At 40.9% G+C, this 24,675-nt stretch overlaps 1 protein-coding gene across 1 annotated transcript in view; it reads right to left on the minus strand.

Moving 5' to 3' along the window:
• Positions 1-24,675, minus strand: part of MAP3K5 (mitogen-activated protein kinase kinase kinase 5) — a 228,391-nt gene that overhangs the window by 58,686 nt on the left and 145,030 nt on the right. The window contains exons 12-14 of the mRNA XM_005684842.3: positions 20,030-20,079; positions 17,318-17,413; positions 10,359-10,440 (exon numbers count right to left, since the gene is read on the minus strand). Coding sequence (XP_005684899.2) covers positions 10,359-10,440; positions 17,318-17,413; positions 20,030-20,079 — 228 coding nt within the window. The remainder of the gene's footprint in view (positions 1-10,358; positions 10,441-17,317; positions 17,414-20,029; positions 20,080-24,675) is intronic.

Below are 24,675 nucleotides of genomic sequence, written 5' to 3' on the forward strand. Positions count from 1 at the left end.
GATGGTCATAATAAGCCTGTGTCATAGCAGGAAAAGTCTATGATTAGCTCCAGTTTACAAATGATCAAAAATATCTTCCACTGAAAATACGTGAAAATGGTGGCTTAAACCTAGCCCATCAGATCCTGCCAAGGCTGTAGGACAATCTTTTTTACAGTTATCAACATTAAAAAAACTAAGATCATGGCATCCAGTCCTATCACTTCATGGCAAATAGATGGGGGAAAATGGAAACAGTGGCAGATATTATTTTCTTGGGGTCCAAAATCACTGTGGACAGTGATGGCAGCAACAAAATTAAAAGACTCTTGTCCATTGGAAGAAAAGCTATGACAAACCTAGACAACATATTAAAAAGCAGAGACATCACTTTGCCAACAAAGATCATATAGCCAAAGCTATGGCTTTTTCAGTAGTCATTTATGGAAGTGAGAGTTGGACCATAAAGGCTGAACAACGAAGAATTAATGCTTTTGAATTGTGGTGCTGGAGAAGACTCTTGAGAGTCCCTTGGACAGCAAGGAGATCAAACCAGTCAATCCTAAAGGAAATCAGTCCTGAATATTCATTGGAAAGACTGATGCTGAAGCTCCAATACTTTGGCCACCTGATGCAGAGACCCAGCTCATTGAAAAGACCCTGATGCTGAGAAAGACTGAAGGCAAGAGGAGAAAGGGATGGCAGAGGATGAGATGGTTAGATGGCATCATCAACTCAATGGACATGATTTTGAGTAAACTCGGGGACATGGTGAAGGACAGGGAAGCCTGGTGTGCTGCAGTCTATGGGTCACAAAGAATCAGACACAACTGAGGGACTGAATAACAATAACATCAGATTCTAGATTTTCTATTCTTCGTACCACCAATGCTGCAGGAAAATCTTTTTCACAGTATAAGAACTTGTAAGATATATCTCAGTTCTGTTTCCAAACACCAGTATTGTAAAGATGTTCCAGCATATTCTTGGTATCCACTGAATACCCATATATATTCAAACAGACATAGGATAGACATCTGTTGGCCATCTTAGACTCCATTCTTCCCTTTCTCCCCAGGTCACATTGACTGCCAAATGCGGCTAGGCTGATTCTCACTGCTCTTGCTTCAGATCAGGCCCTCCTTGCTTCTGTGTGTGTGTGCGTGCTCAGTTGCTTCAGTTGTGTCCATCTCTTTGTGACACTACAGACTGTAGGCCACCAGGATCCTCTGTCCATGAAATTCTCCAGGCAAGAATACTGGAATGGGTTGACATGCCCCCTCCAGGGGATCTTCATGACCCAGGGATTGAACCTGCATCTCTTATATCTCCTGCATTGGCAGGCAGGTTCTTTACCACTAGCACCACCTAGGAAGCCCCCTTGCTTCTATATTATTCTTCAAATCCTCAACAGGCCTTCCTGCTACCTCCTACCCTGTTGCTCTGTTCTCCAACTCACCCTCCAAAAAGTTAGCAGTGAACTTCCCAGTCTCAGGTTCCAAAGGGAACTTTCCACATTCATACCACTGCTTCTGCTTTACGTGTTCCTCATCACTTTCAGGATCAAATCCAGACTCCTTAGCCTGGAGTCAATACCCTTCAGAATCTCTTTGCTACCTCTGTGTCCAGCCTGCTATCTCATCAACATCCTCCAAAAACTCCCAGCGAAGTTCCCCAGATCTCTGTGCCTTTACACATAGGCGTTTTCTACCTAAGGAGTTCTGCCTCGTCCTTTAAAATAAGGAAGCTTTCTTGAACTATCCACCTAATCCTCAAAGCTGGGGTTAGATTCTGGTCTGATAGACTTCCAAGGCCTTTTGCCCTCATTCACTCAGGCATTTTTCACTCTTCTCTTAGCCCATCTGCATTCCATTCTCTACTCTGAGATCTTTGAGAACCAGGACTTTATCTTGAATTGGTCTGTCGCTAGTTTCAGCCATATCTGGATTGCAGTAGAGGTTCAGTGAATATTTGCTTAATCAATCGGGCTATAGAAAATTTAATGGGAACCTTTTCTTAGTTTGTTTTTCCACTGTGGAGCCCTAACCACTGAACCATCAGAGAATTCCCTTGATAACAACCAGATGCCAAAACAAAACATTCACCATCAGCATCCTTTTATTTTTCATTGAAAGGAGTTTTGCCACAGGAATACTTACTTAGCATAGTGAAGAATATACAAGCCTCGATGAAACTGCTCAAGGTTTGAGCAGGAAATGCAAGGACAGGAAATTCCTGTCCCTCAGGAATGCAAGGCATCAAAAGACTGTTCTTTTTTAAAAAGAGTATTAACTATAGAAGTTGCCTCCTGTTAGACAAAGTGGTCATAGTGAAACTCATAAGGGCTTTCAAAAAAACTGAACACCACTCCAATGCCTGATTGCCACTCGGTTTCTTTTTTCTTTTTTGATTAATTTATTTATTTGGGCTGTGCTAGGTTCTTAGTTGTGGCTCATGGGATCTTTGCAGCAGCGAGCGGGCTTCTGAGTTGTGCCACGTGAGCTCTTATTTGCAGCATGCCAGATCTAGCTCTCCAAACAGGGACTGAACTAGGGCCCCCTGCCCTGACAGCATGGAGCCCTACCAACTGGATCACCACAGAAGTCCCTTTCTTCTTCTTTTTCTTTTTAATTCCTTCTTTTTCTTACAATATAGAGATATAATTTTAAAAGGCAGGCTTGAGAAGACTTCCAAGACCTTTAAGGACACAGAATTATCTCTGTGATGACCAGAAGTAGAAAGAGGTCTTGACCAAAGCCAAGGGTCTGTTAAATAACGAAAATGGAGGAAAAAAGGCAGGGGCTGGGGGAATAGAGTGTTTTTAAAAATAAGAATAAAATTACACTGCTTATATAGTTTGCATTCTATTTCTATGGCAATGGGTTAACAAACCAGGTGTTGCTAAGGGAGACAACTGCATTTTGAAGCAACGATGGGAATGCTTCTAGAATCAGCCTCTCCTGTTGCCTGCCCAGAACTGTCTAAACTGGCGGGCGTAGGAAGACAATCTTGACAAGGCCAGACACCAAAGCGGTGACTCACTTAGTCCTTGCCCTGTCAAGGGACTCACAGTAAAACAGTCACCTTCTAAAAAGCCATGCGCTGTCCCTGGTATTAATTACCTTAGCTGAGTAGTCACCTCAAGGACTCAAGTTGTAGCTTTGCTATTTTTCTAGTCATAATGCCTTAGTAAGATGTAAATGCTAAAAGCATTAATAACTAGTAATAGCATTAAGAGTAAAAATGCGGTAGGTATAGATATCTAATTCTATAGCTCTCTCCTTTCTCAGATCTTTACTCACATCTTCCCTCCTCAAGGCTTCCTTGTGTAAAATCACATTCCTGTTTCACTATAACTTCCTAAATCCTTCCCTGCTTAATTTTTCTCATTTATGTTGATCATTACTCAAACATAGCATGCATTTTACTTACTTCCTGTCAGTCTCCCACTAGAGTGTAAGCTCAGTGAAGGCAGGGATTTCCTCTATTTGTTCTCTGCTAGATCCCCAGCACCTAGAAGAGTGTCTTCCTCATAGCAGGTGTCCAATACATATTTGGTGAATGAATTGATGGGATCCACTGGAACCCCTCAATGTGGTATAAAGATTATTTTAAGATGAAAACAACTGAAGAAATAGCTGCAGAAAAAACGCTTTCTAAACATATTTTGCTGACTTAAGCAAAGCCTCTTGAAAATATAGATGCCACAATCTCCTCTCCAGGAGGTTTAGGACCTCTTATATCTGGATGAGAAATTACTAAACAAAACCTGTTTCAAAACTTTCCATACTTTCCACTTGTTTCTCATTAGTTTCCCACCATGTTGCATCCCCTTGAAGTCCTTCTAAGAACTTTTCTTTAAAAAAATTTTTTACTGTGCTTTTTTCTTGATGTGGACCATTTTTTAAAGTTTTTATTGAACGTGTTACAATATTACTTCTGTTTTATGTTTTGGATTTTGGGCCATGAGGCATGTAGGATCTTAGTTCCCTGACCAGGAATTGAACCCACATCCTTGGCATTAGAAGGTGAAGTCTCAATGGACTGGACTACCACTGGACTGCCAGGGAAGTCCCAAAGGCTTTTCCTATTAAGATAAATAAACTTTTAAATCTAGCTATGCAGGAATTACTTCTTTGCATATTCCCCCATACAGGAATAAACTCTTGTCTTTTCTCCTGTTAATCTTTCTTTTGTCAGTTAATTTGCAGGCCTCCAATCACTGAACATGAGTTGACAGAGGAAAAAAGTTTCTTTTTCTTGCAACAGAACAAATGAATGAGTAATAAACATATTCTTATCATACAACACCATAGTGACAGCTATTCCCAGGCAGTGCAGTAACTGTGGGTGATCAACTTCAGATCTGGTTGTTGTGGTTTAGTCACTAAATCATGTCCAACTCTTTTGTGACCCTATGGACTGTAGCCTGCCAGCCTCCTCTGTCCACGGGATTTCCCAGGCAACAATACTGGAGCGGTTAGCCATTTCCTTCTCCAGGGCATCTTCCCAACCCAGGGGTTGAACCTGCCTTTCCTGCATTGGCAGGCAGGTTCTTTACTGCTGAGCCAGATCTGTACAAAAATAGAAACACGAGGCCAAAGAAAAACAAACCAGTGTGCTGCTGGATGACTCTGAATTGATTTAAATGAATTCTAAACCATAATTCACTGTTAACATTTGTAAAGCAAATCATCAAAAAAAAGAAATGGTAAGGTTTCATCATTCAGCAGATGTTTGAGTGAAAGGAAAACATTTCATTTGTCTTACTTGTTCCTAATCCATCACACAGGGGGCAACTTCCTCTCTATGCAGCCTGAAAACTACATAGAAACAGGCTCACAGGGCCAGCTGCTATGATTACTTCAGGCTTGTGTCAGTTTATGCCCATTCTGATAAAACAGTGAGGTACAAATGCATAAAAGAAAAAGGAGCACCACGGGAAAAGGGTGGGAGAATATACGTATGTTTGGAAGAGGCATGAGGAGGAAGGTAACATATTCTGTACTGAACACCAAAAGAACTCAGTAATTTATGGCTTCTTCCAAAAACTAAAGAAGAGAGAGGGAGAGATGAAGCAAATGGGCGGAGAGTGGCTTGATTGTGGTATTCAGCTTGATTATGGTATTCATTCTTTCATTGACTTCACATTGATTAAACAATCATCAAGCTCATTTCCCAGCATTTACTCTGCCCTCCTCCAATCTATATCCCTTTCCTCCCAGTTTGAGATATTGTTTAAACAACTCTGGTTTTGTCACTCCTCAGCTTCAAACTCTTCTAAGCCTTCTGAATGAACTGCTTGGATGCCTGATCCCCGCAAGACGATGGGGTGAAAAGGGAAAGAGGGCCACAGTCCAACCTTGGGATGTAAATAGTCCAGTGCAGGCTACTGAACTACAGGAAATGAAAAGAGTTAGGGCAGAGGATGGGGCAAAAATGCTGTAAGGGCAGGGAAAAGTGAAAAGATGTGGTGAAAATGGTTCAAAGTAAAAAGCAACCTTGAGTTGTGTCTCAAAAAGTTAGAGTAGAGTCACCAAGTAGAACAAAGCAGAAAAAGCATGTGGAGTTGGGCATCTGCACGCCAAGTCCAGAGGCTGGAACAGCATGGCTGTTTGAATAATGGACAGGAGTTTGGCACTGCAGGACCACAGGGTGGAAAGGTAAGGGTAAGTTACAGCCAGAGGGATAAGAACATTGTATGGTGCAGAAATCTTCTTCTAAAAAGAACAGCATCAAAGATTTTTATTTTTATTTTTTAAAATGCCATTTGCAGTGGCATGGATAGACCTAGAGATTGTCATACTGAGTGAATTAAGTCAGACAGACAAAACAGAAGTTGAGTCACAGATGTAGAAAAACTTGCGTGGAACTGACATATACACACTACTATATACAGAATAGACAACTAATAAGCACCTACTGAATAGCACAGAGAACTCTATTCATTACTCTGTAATGACCCATATGGGAACAGAATCTAAAAAAGAGTGGATATATGTCCATGTACAACTGACTTTGCTGTATGGCAGAAACTAACATGACATTGTAAATCAACTCTACTCCTAAAAAAAAAAAAACTTAAAATAAAAAAGCTTTTTAATTAGGGAAGTCACAGGATTAAATCTGCCTGAGAGATCTCTCCAGTGATGGCAGGGCCAGTGTTATTGATGGCAGGAGAGAGAACAGGCCATGATGAGGACGTGAGATAGAGGAGTGACAAAATGGAACGAAGGGGCTGGAAGAAACCCTGGCTGTGAGACTGGAGCAGAGATTCTCTGAGGTATCTGGCTTGGGTCACTGTGTAGATGCCTTTGTTCTTAGTACAGACATGAAAGGCTGGGAGAACAAAAACAGGGACCACAGATGATAAGTGTTCAAACCCTGACAGTTGACTATAATCAACTGTTCAATGAGTTCAGTGTAAATTTATTAATATAATAAATTCTTTAAGCTATGGGTTCATAACTCTTCCATTTCAAAAGATAGCCCTGAATAAAAAACATGGCCTTGAATCAAAAGAAGTTGTTTCTCTTTCTGTTTAAAAATAGAGAAGTCCTCTGAAAGTGGTATTGAGCTATATTTAAGAAACCTTGTACAGTTTGTACTAATCTTAAAATTTGTTTAAAATGTAAGCTAGGAAAGGACATGTAAGATCTTCTTGCTCAATTCTCATTTAAGGAATGGTATCATCTTAATCCAGCAGGAGTAAGAATTATGTCCAAAGTTATAAAACTGGTTATTGGCAAAGTCAGAGCTAAAACCCAAGGATCTTACTAGAATAGAGTCAGGTATTATCAATCGGAAGAAGGGTTTGACCATGACCCAAACAAGGCTGAATCCCTCCCACAATTGCACTGCTTCAAAGAAACAGCATTCAAATTCAGAAAGAAAAGCAAATCTTAACTTGGACTTCAGGTAAGTTTTTCAAACATCAGGAAGTCTAAGGTTTAGTTCAAACTTGTGGTTTACGGAACCACATTAATAGCTAATGTCTGCCAAATGCTGACATCACCCCACGAAAAGTTAAAAAACATTTAAAAAGAACATCTGATCTTTCTAAAATTTTAATTTTGTTTTGGGCCAATTTGAATTCTACCTCAAATGGAGGTGAAGATCAGAAAATTATTATTCTGCATACAAAATCTTAAATACCAAAGTAATCCTTCTCACTTATACTGTAAAGAATAGGAAGAGGAGGAATTATTTTCAGCATGTCATTCAGAGCCTGAAGTCTGAGTTCAGTTTGCAGTAATGAAACTGAGGAACAAATTTTAATCAAATATTTAGAATACTAAAAACCTGATGTTATGGTGCTAGTTGTAAAGAACCCACCTGCCAATGCAGGAGACATAATCCTGGGTCCGAAAGATCCCCTGGATGAGGGCATGGCAACCCACTCCAGTATTCTTGCCTGGAGAAACCCATGGACAGAAGAGCCTGGGGGGCTACAGTCCATGGGGTCACAAAGAGTTGGACACAACTTAAGCAACTTAGCACATGCACACACAATGTTAGTCATGAATATTGAAAATATCTAAGAAATGTGATCAAGGGTATAATGGAGTTATCATAAGTTATACAAAAATATAAGTTAAGGTTATTTAATAACTCATAGTGCATAGGTGCTCTGGCCATGAAGGGACTGGCGAGCCAAGATGGACATCATCTTCACAACCCAGAACATCACTGTATCCATTCATTCATGTCAGGCTACCAAAACACCCAAGACTACATCAGCAATGTCACTAGTTGTAGCAATAATAGCAAACTAAGCCAAAATACTTAAAACAAATATGCTTGAATTCACTGTATAGACTATACAATCCACTGGGAATACTGCAGAAGCCATTCTATGTCAGAGATTTTTAATTATTCTGATAGAACACAAATGACATATAAGAAGTACAAGAGTGTTTTTCTAACATTAAAAGAATAGTGTCCCTGCACTTTCTTGAGAAGGCCTCCCAGGTGGCTCAGTGGTAAAGAATCCATCCATCTGCCAATGCAGGAGACTTGGGTTGGATTCTGAATCGGGACGATCCCCTGGAGGAGGAAATGGCAACCCACTCCAGGATTCTTGTTGGGAAAATCCCTGGCGGGCTACAGTCTATGGGGTTGCAAAGAGTTGGACATTACTGAGCAACTGAGGATGCATACACTTTCTTGAGAAGAGTGGGTTAGGAGCACTTTGATAAATCAGAGAGCTCTATGGTATGAGTTGCTTCTTGTGAGGTCAGCAGACCTACTAAAACCCCCAGACATTCCTAGGAAGAAAAACTGAATGTTTCCCTCCATATCTGGCTGGTGAGCGTTCTCAGCGCTTGCAGAACTGTCTGATCAGGAAGGGTATCAGAGCCCACCCCACTGATTACCACTGCATACAGATTGGGAGATCCTGACCCTGGGTCTTCTTGACAGCTCTCTGAAAAGCAATCTACCTGTCCCTCTAATAGTAGGAGACCCAGTCTTAGAAAAATTAGCCAGTGTAACTCACCACAAATTCTAAGGGAATTCAAGCCATGCTATGGTGTGCCTATAGTAAAAGGAATTTCTACCGCAGAGTCTCTGAACTGATGATTCAATCAGCTTATGAAGACCAAGCTTGCCCAACCTGGCTATCATAGTCTGGCTATGCTATGTACATTTATCATAAGATGGATTGCTTTTCAAAGAAGGATAATAAAGAATACATATCGCTGTTTTGTTTTTTTTTAACTCAGCAATTTATGTTATTGTAAAACAACTTTAGGGGTTTTCCAATCTATCCACTTCATAATCTATTATTAATGGAAATGTTTCATTTTCATTGCTAACTTTTACCCCGGCAGTTGCTATATATCAAGTAATGCTAAATTTAACCCAAATAAAAATAGAGATAATGAAGTACAGTCAAAAGAGCACTAATGTGGAAGTCAAGATATCTAGTCTCTAACATAATCACTTAAATAAGAAAATATAACATTGCAAAATATTAAGCATAACAAAGTCCTGTCTATTACTTCTGCAGACAGCAAGCTAGTACATGGGGAAGATTATTTTTTTTCCAAAGTAGCTCCATCATCTTTTTATAACTTAAATGAAAAAGCTTTAGGCTTATTCAGGAATAACAAAGCTATACTACTGCCGGGGTTCCTGGGTGGTGCTAGTGGTAAAGAATCCGCCTGTCAATGGGAGACATAAGGATGCGGGTTTGATCCCTGGGTTGGGAAGATCCCCTGGAGGAGGGTATAGCAACCCACTCCAGTATTCTTGTCTGGAGAATCCTATGGACAGAGGAGCCAGGTGGGCTACATTCCATATGAGGTCACAAAGGGTCAGACATGACTGAAACAGTGTAGCATACACACACATGCACGTAACTGCTGAAGAATTACAGAATTTAATTACAGACATAATTAACAATTGGTTATTATATTTACATTTCCTTTGACTGTTACCCTACCTCTATGCTTACATAAAACTTAAGTACACTGCTAGCATACAAGATGACAGTATCAAGGCTATCTAAAACATAAGTATACCAGTCAGACTGGTGCTGTAGTTCAATTTCACTCTAACATTAGAAATGTAAATTTCAATACTGCTTGAATTTAGAATTCTCTCCCAAGTCATAAAATGGGCAGGGCTTGGAGAAAACAGAGGCCCATTTCATGTCTAGAGAAGTGTCACCTTTCAGACACTGGAGATGCCCCAGTGTGACAGTCAGCACTCTTGAACCTCCCCAGTACTGGTCCTCACTGTGGTAGAACACTCTTCAACATATAGCAGACAGGCAGGATGGAGAAAACGGACATGGTTGAAAAATGGGTGTCTGCAGTGTACTATACCCAGGAGGCACAAGGAAGGGGCAACTGGGGGGAACAGCAGTGGGGTGAGTGCTATCACCTCTTCTCTTTAGTTTGTTTACCTTCCATTGTTTCAGATTCTCCAAGTAAGCATATGAATGAGGGCTGCAAACGCTTCTGTCATTCAGAATTTTCACCGAATTTTGCTGGTTTGAATTGCAGCATATCTCAGAGGAGAAGAAAAATGTGCAAAGGGCACTGTGACTCTTGCATTGAGGGTTATCAACACCCTCAGAGATAAAAATATAGTTACTCTCTATAAGATACAAAAACATGGCATTCCTAAGAGTTCTCTGATGTTTGCTTTTCAGCCCTTTTTAACCAAAGGGTTTCTCAAAGCTGTTTTTAACATTAAGGAACAGCTTATAGACTCTAGACCCTATAGACTCTGGACTCTCTGCTCCTCACCCACTACTCAGGTAACATGCCTGCTCTCTCACTCTCTCTCTCACACACACACCTTTGCTTCAGTAAAACTTGAAATAGTTCACTTAAAAAAATTAGCCACAAGAGAAATTTTGTAAAAATTACCTCCAGGGAGTCACCTTCACAATCTCCTTCCTCTGTGTTTTTCCCCTTCTCTTCAGTAATGGTGTTCACCATTTCAAAAAACCTACAGAAAAAATGGGTATGTAGTCATTCATAATAGCTAACATGTTAAATACATGCAAGCACATTTTAAAGCGACTTCAGAGCAAAAACTGGGATCTAGAGGATTCCGGCAATAAAGTATGAGCATCAGTGTGAAAAATAAGGTTTTCCAAAAAGAAAACACGTTAGTATAATTTGACAGAAATTTCAGGCAATGTCTAACACTTCAGATAATATTAACATGATACTTTACACAATCAGAATGGTAAGGCTAGACAAGGACAGAGAAATGTAAAGAATGTGGACTTGTGTATAAGACCAAGATTGGGAGTGTTTACACGATTTGGGACACACTCCTCCACCTCTCTGAGACTCATTCTTTAACTATAAGTGGGGAATACATGAAAATGACTTGTAAAGTGCTCAAGGCAGGGCACTCTTCATTAAATATTAACTACTATTGTTTTGCTGTTATTAATATTATTTTAAATAGACATAACAGAAACATCCACCTTCTGAAGTAGTGTCTCTAAGTCCTGAGCTGACTCTCTGACACAGTGTTGGCGGCTACATTTGATCTCAGTTCCTGAAACTTCTGCCTGAGCACCTCAGCATCCATGTGGGGTCCCCTATACACGGCCTGCAAAATACTGACGTGAACCAGGAATGGCTATCTTTTACGTTTGTGACACAAGACACCTCTCTTTTGGTGATAAACATTTTCTTCAGTAATTATTCTTGTAAAGTTTTGTTTTGTTTTCTGGAGATCATTGCAGAGCTTAAAAAAAAAATTCTGACAAGAAACAGATTTTCCCTCTGGGCACTAGCTGAGTCTGTCCCTCCAGAGGGGATGCTAACGGTTTTTACTCCAGACGTGGAGTAAGGGAGGCACTCTGAACAGGAGCTGATGATATCACGGGTAGGTCAGGCGGTGCACAGTCAGCCCAGGGAAAGAACAGGTTACTGTGTGGCAAGAAAAGCTTCCTACCACAACTCAGAACTTTTCTGTTATCTCTATACCTATGAAAGCATAGAAAATAAATATACTGGCCTCTGCCCCAGGTCCTGGGCACAGAGACCCTAAAATCCTTGTAATTTTCTGTGTGATAAGAGTACGAGGAGCATCTTGTATTCTAATATTTGTCTTACACCTCATCCCTGATACAGGGCTCCTCAAACCTTCATAAGTTCCTAAGTGATAGAGAAACAGGAGCATCTTTTGCTCTAATGAGGCGATTCTAGGTGGGCTTCTGGATGACTCCTGGATGGGAACTGATCACCAGAAATACCAAAACATGATTAAAAGCCTGGAATTTTCAATCCTACCTCCCATCCTTCATAGGTGGAAGAGAGACTGGAAGTGGAGTTATTACCTGTTCATCCCTACTTGAGGAATGGGGCCTCCCAGGCGGTTCAGTGGTAAAGAATCCGCTTGTCAATGCAGGAGATACAGGAGACGCGGTTTGACCCCTGGGTGGGGAAGATCCCCTGGAGGAAATGGCAACCCACTCCAGTATTCTTGTCTGGAAAATCCCGTGGACAGAGGCAGGCTACAGACCATGGGGTTGCCAAGAGTTGGACAGGAATGAGCAACTGACCCCCCACCCCCCGCACACACACAAGTGAGGAAGCGCCCACAAAATACCAATAGTAAGGGATTCAGAGAGCTTCCAGGTTGGTGCAAACATTCACACAGGGAGGGTGACTCACCCCAACTCCACAGGAACAGAAGCTCCTGCACTCAGGACCCTCCCAGACCTCAGCTTACAGATCACTTCATCTGGCTCTTCATCTGTATTATGTCCTTTAATGATCTGGTAAATGTTAAGTGTTTTCCTGAGTTATGTGAGCCTCTCTAGCAAATTAATCAAACTCAAGAAGGGTGTCACCAGGACCTCTGAGCTCTAACTGGTTTGTCTAAAACACAGGTGGTGATAACCTGGGCTTGCAGCTGGCACCTGAAGTCGAGGGAAGAAACAGTCTTATGGGCCTGGGCCCCTAGCCTATGGGATCTCACTCTACCTCCAGGTCGACTGAGTTCAATTGCAGGGGTCACAAAGAATTGTGGGGAAAATCTCCACACATCTGGGGACAAGAAGTATCAGAAATGAGGTGTTTTGTGAGGAATAAAGGAGACACACAGAAAAGAAACATAGCAGGAAAGAATTGGGGTTTTCCCTACACAGGAAGGAAAAAAATTCTTTTCTTATACAGTGCTTTTTTTTTTTTTTTTTAATCTATCCATCCAACAAATACCATTGAGTGTCTGATGGAATAAAACACTCTTCTGGCCTTTGGAAATATGACAATGAGCAAAATCGGTAATGTCCATTTTGTTTTGTTTTTTAACACATGCACTAAAGGACAAAGGACTCAGTGCCCAGAAGAACAGCACCCAGGGACCTTATTTAATTAATGAATTTTACATTTTGGCTGTGTGGCATGTGGGATCTTAGTTCCCTGACCAGGGGTGGAACTCACACCTGCTATGGTGGAAGTGCAGAGTCTTAACCACTGCACCACCAGGGAGGTCCCTGACAACGTCCATTTTAGAGTTGGGAGCCTCTCTCTGGAGTTTGCTTGTGACACTAAGTTCTTCACTCTTCCTTTCTCTATACGTACATTTCTTGGAGGTTAATGATATGGAGAAAAAAGATCCCAAATCTGATTAGAATGACAGTATGCTCTGAGGAAGATGACATATCTTGATGAGTTAAAGACACAAGTAAATTTAACCAAAAGGAAGAAGAACATGAAAGACCTAAACAAATCCTAAAGATCTGGGGTAAAGATTTCCATCAGCTACTCACACAAAATTTTCTAACATGAACATTCTAAGTAGAAAATAACACTTCTGGTGGGATGGGAGCACCGGTAATTTTTAGATGCTTGGATTCCAGAGTTGCATGTGCCCCGTTCAAATCTCAAATTTTATGCTTTTTGGCTATATATGATTTTAGGCTAGTTAAACTCTCCAGTTCAGTTCAGTTGCTCAGTCACATTTGACTCTTTGTAACCCCACGGACTGCAGCACACCAGGCTTCCCTGTCCATCACCAACTCCCGGAGCTTGCTCAAACTCACGTCCATCAGGTTGGTGATGCCATCTAACCATCTCATTCTCTGTTGTCCCCTTCGCCTCCTGCCCTCAATCTTTCAGCTCTTTGAATCAGGTAGCCAAATTATTGGAGCTTCATCTTCAGTGTCAGTCCTTCCAATGAATATTCAGGACTGGTTTCCTTTAGGATTGATTGGTTTGATCTCCTTGCAGTCCAAGAGACTCTCAAGAGTCTTCTCCAATACCACAGTTCAAAAGCATAAACTCTCCTAGACTCTACTTTTTTCTTTAACTCTTTTCAACAAAACTATTAATATTACCCACCTAATAAAGTTTATTTGAAGATTAAAATAGATATAGGCCTATAAGATTTATATAGTACTCCATAAATCTTAGCTATAATTACCATTGAAATAAATAAATAGCCTTGAGAATTCAAGTGTAAGTAGAAAAGGCAACCATATATGTGCTAGGAATTCTTTCTTATTTCTAAGTTTTTTTTACTATACATTCAGTTCAGTTCAATCACTCAGTCGTGTCTCTTTGCAACCCCATGAATCACAGGACACCAGGCCTCCCTGTCCATCATCGGTTCCCAGAGTTCACTCAAACTCATGTCCATCGAGTTGGTGATGCCATCCAGCCATCTCATCCTCTGTCATCCCCTTCTCTTCTCACCCCCAATCCCTCCCAGCATCAGAGTCTTTTCCAATGAGTCAACTCTTTGCATGAGGTGGCCATAGTATTGGAGTTTCAGCTTCAGCATCACTCCTTCCAATGAACATCCAGGACTGATCGCCTTTAGAATAGACTGGTTGGATCTCTTTGCAGTCCAAGGGACTCTCAAGAGTCTTCTCCAACACCACAGTTCAAAAGCATCAATTCTTCGAGGTTCAGCTTTCTTCACAGTCCAACTCTCACATCTATACATGACCACTGGAAAAACCATAGCTTTGACTAGACAGACCTTTGTTGGCAAAGTAATGTCTATGCTTTTCAATATGCTATCTAGGTTGGTCATAACTTTCCTTCCAAGGAGTAAGCATCTTTTAATTTCATGGCTGCAGTCACCATCTGCAGTGATTTTGGAGCCCAAAAAAATAAAGTCTGACACTGTTCCCCATCTATGTCCCATGAAGTGATGGGACCAGATGCCATGATCTTCGTTTTCTGAATGTTGAGCTTTAAGTCAACTTTTTCACTCTCCTCTTTCACTTTCATCAAGAGGCTTTTTAGTTCTTCTTCACTTTCTGCCATAAAGGTGGTGTCATCTGCATATCTGAGGTTATTGATATTTCTCCTGGCCATCTTGATTCCAGCTTGGGCTTCTTCCAGCCCAGCATTTCTCATGATGTACTCTGCATAGAAGTTAAATAAGCAGGGTAACAATATACAGCCTTGACATACTCCTTTTCCTATTTGGAACCAGTCTGTTGTTCCATGTCCAGTTCTAACTGTAGCTTCCTGACCTGCATATAGGTTTCTCAAGAGGCAGCATGTGAGATGAGTGTGATGTGCGGTAGTTTGAAAGTAATGCTCAAAATTCTCCAAGCTAGGCTTCAGCAATACGTGAACCGTACACTTCCAGATGTTCAAGCTGGTTTTAGAAAAGGCAGAGGAACCAGAGATCAAATTGCCAACATCCGCTGGATCATGGAAAAAGCAAGAGAGTTCCAGAAAAACATCTATTTCTGCTTTATTGACTATGCCAAAGCCTTTGACTGTGTGGATCACAATAAACTGTGGAAAATTCTGAAAGAGATGGGAATACCAGACCACCTAACCTGCCTCTCGAGAAATCTGTATGCAGTCCAGGAAGCAACAGTTAGAACTGGACATGGAACAACAGACTGGTTCCAAATAGGAAAAGGAGTGTGTCAAGGCTGTATATTGTCACCCTCCTTATTTAACTTCTATGCAGAGTACATCATGAGAAATGCTGGACTGGAAGAAACACAAGCTGGAATCAAGATTGCCGGGAGAAATATCAACAACCTCAGATATGCAGATGACACCACCCTTATGGCAGAAAGTGAAGAGGAACTAAAAAGCCTCTTGATGAAAGTGAAAGAGGAGAGTGAAAAAGTTGGCTTAAAGCTCAACATTCAGAAAACGAAGATCATGGCATCCGGTCCCATCACTCCATGGGAAATAGATGGAGAAACAGTGGAAACAGTGTCAGACTTTATTTTTTTGGGCTCCAAAATCATTGCAGATGGTCATTACAGCCATGAAATTAAAAGATGCTTACTCCTTGGAAGAAAAGTTATGACCAACCTAGATAGCATATTCAAAAGCAGAGATATTACTTTGCTGACTAAGGTCCGTCTAGTCAAGGCTATGGTTTTTCCAGTAGTCATGTATGGATATGAGAGTTGGACTGTGAAGAAAGCTGAGCGCCAAAGAATTGATGCTTTTGAACTGTGGTGTTGGAGAAGACTCTTGAGAGTCCCTTGGACTGCAAGGAGATCCAACCAGTCCATTCTGAAGGAGATCAACCCTGGGATTTCTTTGGGAGGAATGATGCTAAAGCTGAAACTCCAGTACTCTGGCCACCTCATGCGAAGAGCTGACTCATTGGGAAAGACTTTGATGCTGGGAGGGACTGGGGGCAGGAGAAGAAGGGGACGACAGAGGATGAGATGGCTGGATGGCATCACTGACTCGATGGACGCGAGTCTGAGTGAACTCCAGGAGTTGGTGATGGACAGGAAGGCCTGGCATGGTGCGATTCATGGGGTTGCAAAGAGTTGGACACGACTGAGCGACTGAACTGAACTGAACATTCTTTGGCACTGCCTTTTAAAGATAAAACTTTAGCTAAGAATCATAAATTAAGCATACATATTTTTGGTGCCAAGATAAAAAGACTGACTGTAAGTTGTAGCTAGTATATCAATCATTTATAATGGGGTCAAATAGTGATTATTTGAAGAAGAATAACCCCCAACAAAATTTTGAAGTCCAAGCTGGCTTTTACTACACTTTGGTGCCCCAACTATAACTCACTTCTACTTGTTGTTTAGTTGCTAAGTCATATCCAGCTCTTTGTGACACCATGGACTGTAGCCAGTCAGGCTCCTCTGTCAATGGGATTTCCCAGGCAAGGATCCTGGAGTGGGTTGCCATTTCCTTCTTCTGGGCATCTTCCTGACCCAGGTATCAAACCCACATTTCCTGCTTGCCAGGTGGATCCTGTACTGCTGAGCCACCTTGGAAGACCCACTCATTTCTACAGGTCCCCACAATTAGGGACCGAGAAGAACTCAGTTATTAACCCCAGAGAAATATACCCAGGGAGGTTAACAGAAACATACAAAGCAGTTCATGGATTTTTGGATTATCTTTTATTGGTGTAAATTAGATCACTGGTTTTTAACTCAATTTGTCCCTCCACCTAAAAGTCCAATATAATTAGTCCAGGGTACAGCTCAAGCACTTTCTAGAGCCCACCAGTTGACTCTAATATGAACCAGAGTTAGGAGTCATTATTGTAGATCATGGTGATAATTTCATTCGAGAAGGAAAATTTTGGTAATCATAGAATACATGAGCTCTTTAAAAATGAGACCTAAGACTTGGCAATTAACTGGTAAATTTGGTTCAAGTTTTGTCTGTGGCAAAGTAAGTTATGACTAAGAAAAAGGTTGATTTATTAAAGAGAGGTCCTAAATTTCTCAGTTAAACAAGCGACATAATTAAAAAATACCAACCCAAATGAAATATTTATATAAGCACATGGCCATGAATTCTCTACAGGAGCTACATGTTCATTCACTAATTAAAAATAATGATCAGGTAAGAACAGTCTTTTTCACGCATCCACAATGACTAATACGTACTTTTTACAGTGAAGTTCTGTACAGAAATAGATTTGGAAATCGTCAGAATTGTGAAGCACATACAGAAAACAGCATCGTTCTTCAAATTTAGAAATACTGAAACAAACAAAAGAGAATTATTCACAGTCATCTCAATACCTTCCATGAATTGTGATGAAAAAGGAATGCTTTTTATATTCAGTCCCAAGTATGATATCAATGCTGTTTATACCCAAAGGTTATAAATAGCACTTCAAAAGTGACACTCCTTGTACCACAGTACTAAAATTATTTAATATTCTGAGAATTGTCTTCCTACTTGTCTCTACAGAGAAGGCTGCTCGGGGTGTTGCAGGCACATAACATATGAGTCCTACAACTCAGTGTGGGGAACAGGTCTTGGCTGCTGTAGCACTGAATTGTGCGCTGGGAAGGAAAGCACACATATCAACTGGCTTACAGACCCAATGATTCTGGTTCTGTAAGATCTGTCGAACAATAAGATTCTTCCAAAGCTAGGAAGGCAATGCGTGGAGGCAGGAAAAGCAGCTCATTATTGCAGACAGTGGAGAGAAGTGAAGAAATATGAAATAGCACTTGGTTTGGACTCAGCAAGTTATTTAGTTTACAGCAATTGAAACAATTTTGAGTTTACAGTCAGGCCGTGCTCCTTTACGCCAAGGGTTGGCAAATGTTTTCTGTAATGAGCCAGAGAGTAAATATATCAAGCTTTGTAGGCCAAACTACTCAGTTTTGCTGTTGGAGCAGCCTTAGGCAATACACAATGAATAAATATGGCTGAGTTCCAATAAAACTTTATTTACAAAAACAGGCAGCAGGTCATATTTGGTCTGAGGGCTGTTGTTCTCCAATCCCTATCTTATGCCTTTGCATCTGCTGTTCCTTCCATTTGGAATGCACATCATTTTTCACTTCTTGCAGCAATTGTATTCACCATTTAAGGCCCAGCTTAGACCTTACTCCATCTCACTTCGATACTTCTACCTGAAACAGAAAGATTTCCTCTTGTCTCTCTGGTCTTTGAACATACTTCTGCTAATTTCACACTGTACTGTCATTAGTTATTAAATGTCTATTGCCCTGCTAAGTTGTGAGTGCTTCAAGGGAAGAGTTCAGGTCTTAGTCATTTTTGTATCCTTAGCAGAACAGGACTCAACATTTGACAAATAGCTGGCATTCAATAAATGCCAAATGAGCTGATGCAAGATAAACTGCTGACAGCTGGATTTTTTTCTATAGTTTGTCTTCTATTTATAGAGGAGGAGGCCAAGAAAAGTTAGATCTCTTTGAAGTCACACACTGGAACTCAAGTTTCTCAACACACAAACCGGCAGTAGCCACAAATAATCATTCCATGTTGATATCGTCAGTCACAACAAAGGCTGTGGACCAATGCCATACCTCATTAGAGAAAATTAACTCATTGGAAAATAAATATGACAAAGAGAAATTTATACTTACCATACTTTTCTAGATGGATGGCTTAAAAAAGGCAGCAATAAATAGTGTCTGGTCTTAAAAATTAAATATTAGGAGAGTAATGCTTTATCTGAGAAGGCATGGACTGGAAAGATATATAATGAGTCAGTCTGGCCTGTTTCTGTTCACATCATTCACAAGGTAACAGGTGGTTTTGCCAGGCAAACTCCAATTATCAGTGACTCAGACAACTCTACCAGTTCATGCTCCAACAAAACCAATTACCATTATGCCAAAAGCAACAAAGTATTGCATAACAGGTCTGCAGGAATCTGGCTTTTCTCATTTTTATTTATACAGGACAAACAGAAGTAAATGCAACTAATTTGGTTTGAAATGGGCAAGAGTTGGTTTCTCATAAACTTCTGTAAACACTTAACCAGGGGCTCTTGACTCTGAAAAAGTCTCATTTCTAAATGCCAGGCATGGGCATTATGATGGCAATGTCCAAACTGAAGGAAGCCACTGTAACCTCAAGAACATGTGATGAACAGAGATCTCAGGAAAAGTCATTAAAAAATGAATTTCCATAATCTTACCATGTTACTACTAGCTGCTGCTGCTGCTAAGTTGCTTCAGTCGTGCCCGACTCTGTGCGACCCCATAGATGGAAGCCCACCAGGCTCCAGGCAAGAACACTGGAGTGGATTGCCATTTCCTTCTCCAATGCATGAAAGTGAAAAGTCAAAGTGAAGTTGCTCAGTTGTGTCCAACTCTTAGCGATCCCATGGACTGCAGCCTACCAGGCTCCTCCGTCCATGGGATTTTCCAGGCAAGAGTACTGGAGTGGGGTGCCATTGCCTTCTCCATTAGTATTAGCTAGAGGCCCTAATCCAGTAGATGGTACATGTGTTTTCAGTACATCTAAAGAGAAAGTAGTTCCTGGTATACCAAGAAACCCCAGAAAAATCAGCCTCTAACATAAACCATCAGCTCCCCCAGCTGGAGAGGACCTCCAACAGCTCCCTTCTATCCTTACCTTGACTCTGGTGTACAATCACACTTATCTCTCAGTCACCGTATTTTAAGTAGGTGACAAGTACAGAGTCCATGAAGCTTTTGTTGCAAATCTTTTTGTAATGAAGATAGTGAGTCTGAAGAAGGCTGAGCATTTTCATCAACAGGAGAGTGCTTGAAGTTCTTTGCATTTTTAAATCATGACTACAAGTCCTATCCAAGACATTCAAGCTCTAGAAAAATGTTTTCTAAGTAAACAAAATCAAGGAGACTTACCTCACACCCCTGACAGAAGAAGCACTAAAATTCCACTCATGTATACCTTTCTAGAACACAAGGGAAGAACAACAACAAAGGTTGAGTCATCCAAATGGAAATAACATAACAGTAATTTAATTGTTAATAATATACTCAGAGTAAATTTTCCTAGCCCGTAATTCTGCAAGGACAAACTATGTAGATGGAAACCGTAGTTCATTCTCAAGCCACAAGGGTGATGTTTACTCTACTTAATAATTTCTGTACTCCAATAAAACAGCTTCCAAGAGAATCTAGGAGAATTAGTCTCATTAAATTCTAAAACTTGATTTTTAGCAGATTAACCTATTAACTGCTGTGCCTTCATCTTTAGAGTAAAAAACCCCTGATCAAAGTAATTTAATTACTACAGCTGAGTGATATTTCTTTTCTGAGAAAGAAAAACAATTAATTTGAATAAAATCTCTGCAAGATTTTAAAGATAATTACTTCTGAATTATCTTTAGTTATACTTTCTAACTAAAATGGTGCTTCTATTTCTTCAGAAAATAGTACAGCAAGTAGGTATGTGTATGTGTGTGCTCAGTTGCTCAGTCATGTCTGACTCTGCAGCCCCATAGACTTAGCCCACCAGGCCCCTCTGTCCATGGAATTCTCTAGGCCAGAACAGTGGAGTGGGTAGCCATGCCTTCCTCCAGGGGATCTTCCCAACCCAGGAATCAAACCCAGGTCTCCCACATTGCAGGCAGGTTCTTTACAGTCTGAACCACCAGGGAAGCCCATTTATGTGTAAAGACACATGTATACAGTGTTCATCGTTGCTATAGCGTGTGACCTAATTTATGCAAAATTCAATATGCTAATAAAGTTTGAACATAAGAAATTTGATGACCACTTGATAAGCATGAATGATTTTCAGGGCCAAGATGAAAATTAAATGTGGGAATTTATTTCTTAAGTTTATTACTAAAGCTGAGTTAAAATCAGTATTAAATTCATATGTATCAAAATTAAATAAATGACAAGATAGAGGGCATTCCCTATACAAATGCAAAATATTTTATATCCCCTATAAAAATATTATTGTCAACAGTATAGAAGAACATAAATATTTTTATGGAAATAAAGCAGTTGATAAATGTGTCTAAACTGATCAAGTCTTATATTGTAGTCAATTCTGACTGCAGTTTAATTCTGTAAATGTAAAAGAACCAGAGAAACAAGCTCTTACCCACCCACTTAAAATACTGCCGGAGGCTGAAGGCTTGGCTGGGCTAGTGAAGTGAGTAAAGACACCTGGGACTCTGAGGTGGTCCAGAACCTTCCTTTGGGCCAAAGCAACTGGAAGAGCCACAATTCATCTCCACAACACCTAGTCCTCTGCTAGGACCATGCATCTTAAAAACAGATCCTCTCAAACTCAGAGCTGATTTACTAGAAAACTGCTTTCAGTGCACATCAGTCAGGTAACGGGGATGTGACCTGAGTTAACACAGAGCAAATGCTGCTGTAGGTGAGGCCCAGAGAGGGAGAAGACCACAGTAAGGTACTCCTGGAACTCAGCTTTCTTAACAGAGTACAGAGGGACTTAAATTAAAATAGCAGCCTGTAGCTTCAGCTGGTAATTTGGAAAGTGGCTTCTAAATCCTGTTGGCCTCAGGTGACCTTCTAAAAATATGTGAGCCAGGAGCTGCAGCTGTTACCTGCACACTCCTTGCACACAATGCAGCCTTATCCTCAGAGCCTGCAACTGAGCTGCTTTCTAAGGCCAAGCCCTGGATCACGATGGGGGCGCTCAGTGCGGAGCCAGCTGAGCGGAGTGTCAATCTGTGATGGAACAGTGACTGATGAACACTGGCCAGGCAGCTCTGGTAAAATCTATCCTCCATCAGCCCCATTCTGGGAGCGGCCAAAGAGAGATTTCCCAGATTGTCTGGGCTAGTTTTGTAGGAAAGAAGTAGAGCATTTCCAGAATGTTAGGTTCCTGGAAGGCTGTGAGTGCTGCCAGGGAATGTTCCATTTTAGTGGTGCAAAGCCCAGGGCCCAAGATAGGAGTGATGTGGGATGAGGAGTCCTCTCTCCTCACCTCCCTTGCTACTGGGACTCACCACACAGAGGTGCTGGTGAGCCATAAAGCCAACAGGTAAGGTAAACGTTTCCTGGCTCCTCTGGGAGTCTGGGGAAAAGGGCAGAGCAGAGGCAGTGCTGGAGTGACAATGAATTCCCCAAAGCCCCAAACCAACACTCAACCTAATCTGCACAAGCACCATTTTCTTGGAAATGGTTAGCCTCAGATCCTGTGCCCCAGCTAGGGCAAGGCTGAAGACAAATACTGAGCTAACATGGCAGCTTCCCTGGGGGATCAGCTGGTAAAGAATCCGCCCACAATGTGGGGACCTGGGCTCGATCCCTGGGTTGGGAAGATTCCCTGGAGAAGGGTAAGGCTACTCACTCCAGTATTCTGGCCTGGAGAACTCCATGGACTGCAGGGTCCATGGGTCGCGAGATGGGACACGACTGAGTAACTTTTTTCTTTTTTTAGCATGGCAGCAATCCTACTGTGGCAGACACTGTTGGTTCCCCAGGTGACAGCCATTCCCTTCCATCTTTGCTAAGAAAAAGTGTTTGTTGGGCAAGTGCAGGTGGCAGTGTTTAGAGATGGTGAAACAGATTCCCTAAGTTAGCCATGGTAAACCCATTTCCCTTGCTGGTGACTGGTTTAGGCATGGACACATGATGCAACTTTTGGTCCCAGGGAAAGGCCCTGACCTTCTTTGCATGCTGTCTGTATGGAGTGATGCTCGCTGCTGCTATTGAAGACCATGAGAGGAAAAACAAGAGCACATAGAGAAGCCAACCAGAAATCTGACACTGCTAAGCCACTGAAAGTAGCCCCCAGTGATCCACCTCAGAAGCTCTTGTAATATGAGACAATGTTTCCTTATTATTTAAGCCACTTTTAGTTGGGAGTTTTGTAGTCAAAAACTTCCTTGATGGATGAGAGCATCCTATTATCAAAAATATAGAACCTAGGGTAAATACATCCCCCTAATAAATTTCCTGGGTCTCCTCTGAGTGGCCACTGGTTGGAACTGGACTGCAGAAAGTGGGGTGACACTTAGCTCTCCACTAGGACCCTGCACCAGATAGGCCAGGAGTGCTTAGCTTCAAATTTCAAAGGACGGGAATTCTAAATAACAATGATTTTAAATATCTTGCAAATAACTTCTCTCTTCCACAATCTAGGTTTTTCTTTCATGTACACATACATGCAGACTTTCTTCAAGCATTAACCTTTTAAAGCAGCAACCAGGGAGAACTGTTAAAAGACTGGGACTTCAATCAATTTGCCCCTGGCCACAGAGTCCCTGAACTCTTGGGCCTTGGTATAATGATCTTAAAGTTTTGAAAGTAGCAATATAAAGTATACACTAGCTCATATAACCATTTACCCCATAGTTTAGAATGAAAATATTGGGAGAAGGAGTAAAGGAATAAATATAATCAACAAAAAGCAACACTATGTTGTTCTATTTTTAGAAGGAAAAATTTAAACACTTTATGACACCCTTCCAAGAAAAATCTACTTCCTATTTAACATTAAAACCTATTAAACCTGTTGCTTATCTGTTATTTAATTATAGTTATTACAGTTGCTTAAAACTAGTAAAATAATAACAAAGTAATCTTCATTGCTTGTCCTCATGCCAATTGTATCACTTCTATTGAAAACAATAGAGAAAATGGCAGTGGTAATGAATACTCTATGGATAGAACTAGGGATAATGAATACACACACTTATGTATAGAATAACAAATTGACATCAATTTAAAATGGAAACAGATCAATTTTTACAAAGTTTAAATTTTTAATAAGGGACATTTTTAACACTGAAGGAATAAGCAGTGAGGACAAGGCAAATGTAATATTTCTTGATCAAAATATAGTAAAAACGGAAGCAGGACAATTCACAGCCTACGTCTATAACTACTTAAGGCACTGATTTATATCCTAATATATTTATTTCTTAGGATAACATAAAAATTGTCTCTACAGTTGTCACAAACATAAAAGAATCAACACAAGGCTAACTGTATTGAACACAGAACCTCCAGAAAAAGAAAAATAGTGACAACTGGAAATAGTATTCATTTTCCAAAAATTCCTGGCTTACTTTCTGTTCTTTTTCTGTCTTCCAAATAACTTCTGGCTCTCTACTCATTCTTTGGGACGTGCTAATCGCTCATTCCTTCAGCCCCGGTCTGTTCTGTTTCTACGTGTCCTTGTATAACCCTGCTCTTTCTAATCAAGCTTCTGAAAATCTCCTCTCCCAGACAATTTTCATGTCTCTAACCTTAGATTTTGTAGTTTCAACTGGATGACTACTCTATTTCTGCTTAAGAGAACATGTATGCACATACTTTAAAACAATGTAAAGAAAACACTTCACATTGCCTGCAATGCAGGAGTTCAGTTCAGTTCAGTTGTTCAGTCGTGTCCAACTCTTTGCGACCCCATGGAGTGCAGCACGCCAGGCTTCCCTGTTCATTGCCAACTCCTGGAGTTTACTCAAACTCATGTCCATCGAGTTGGTAATGGAGACCTGGGTTCAATCCCTGGGTTGGGAAGATCCCCTGGAGGAGGGGACAGCAACCCACGCCAG

This window comes from Capra hircus, chromosome 9 (assembly GCF_001704415.2).
Source record: "Capra hircus breed San Clemente chromosome 9, ASM170441v1, whole genome shotgun sequence".
Taxonomy (NCBI): Eukaryota; Metazoa; Chordata; class Mammalia; order Artiodactyla; family Bovidae; genus Capra; species Capra hircus.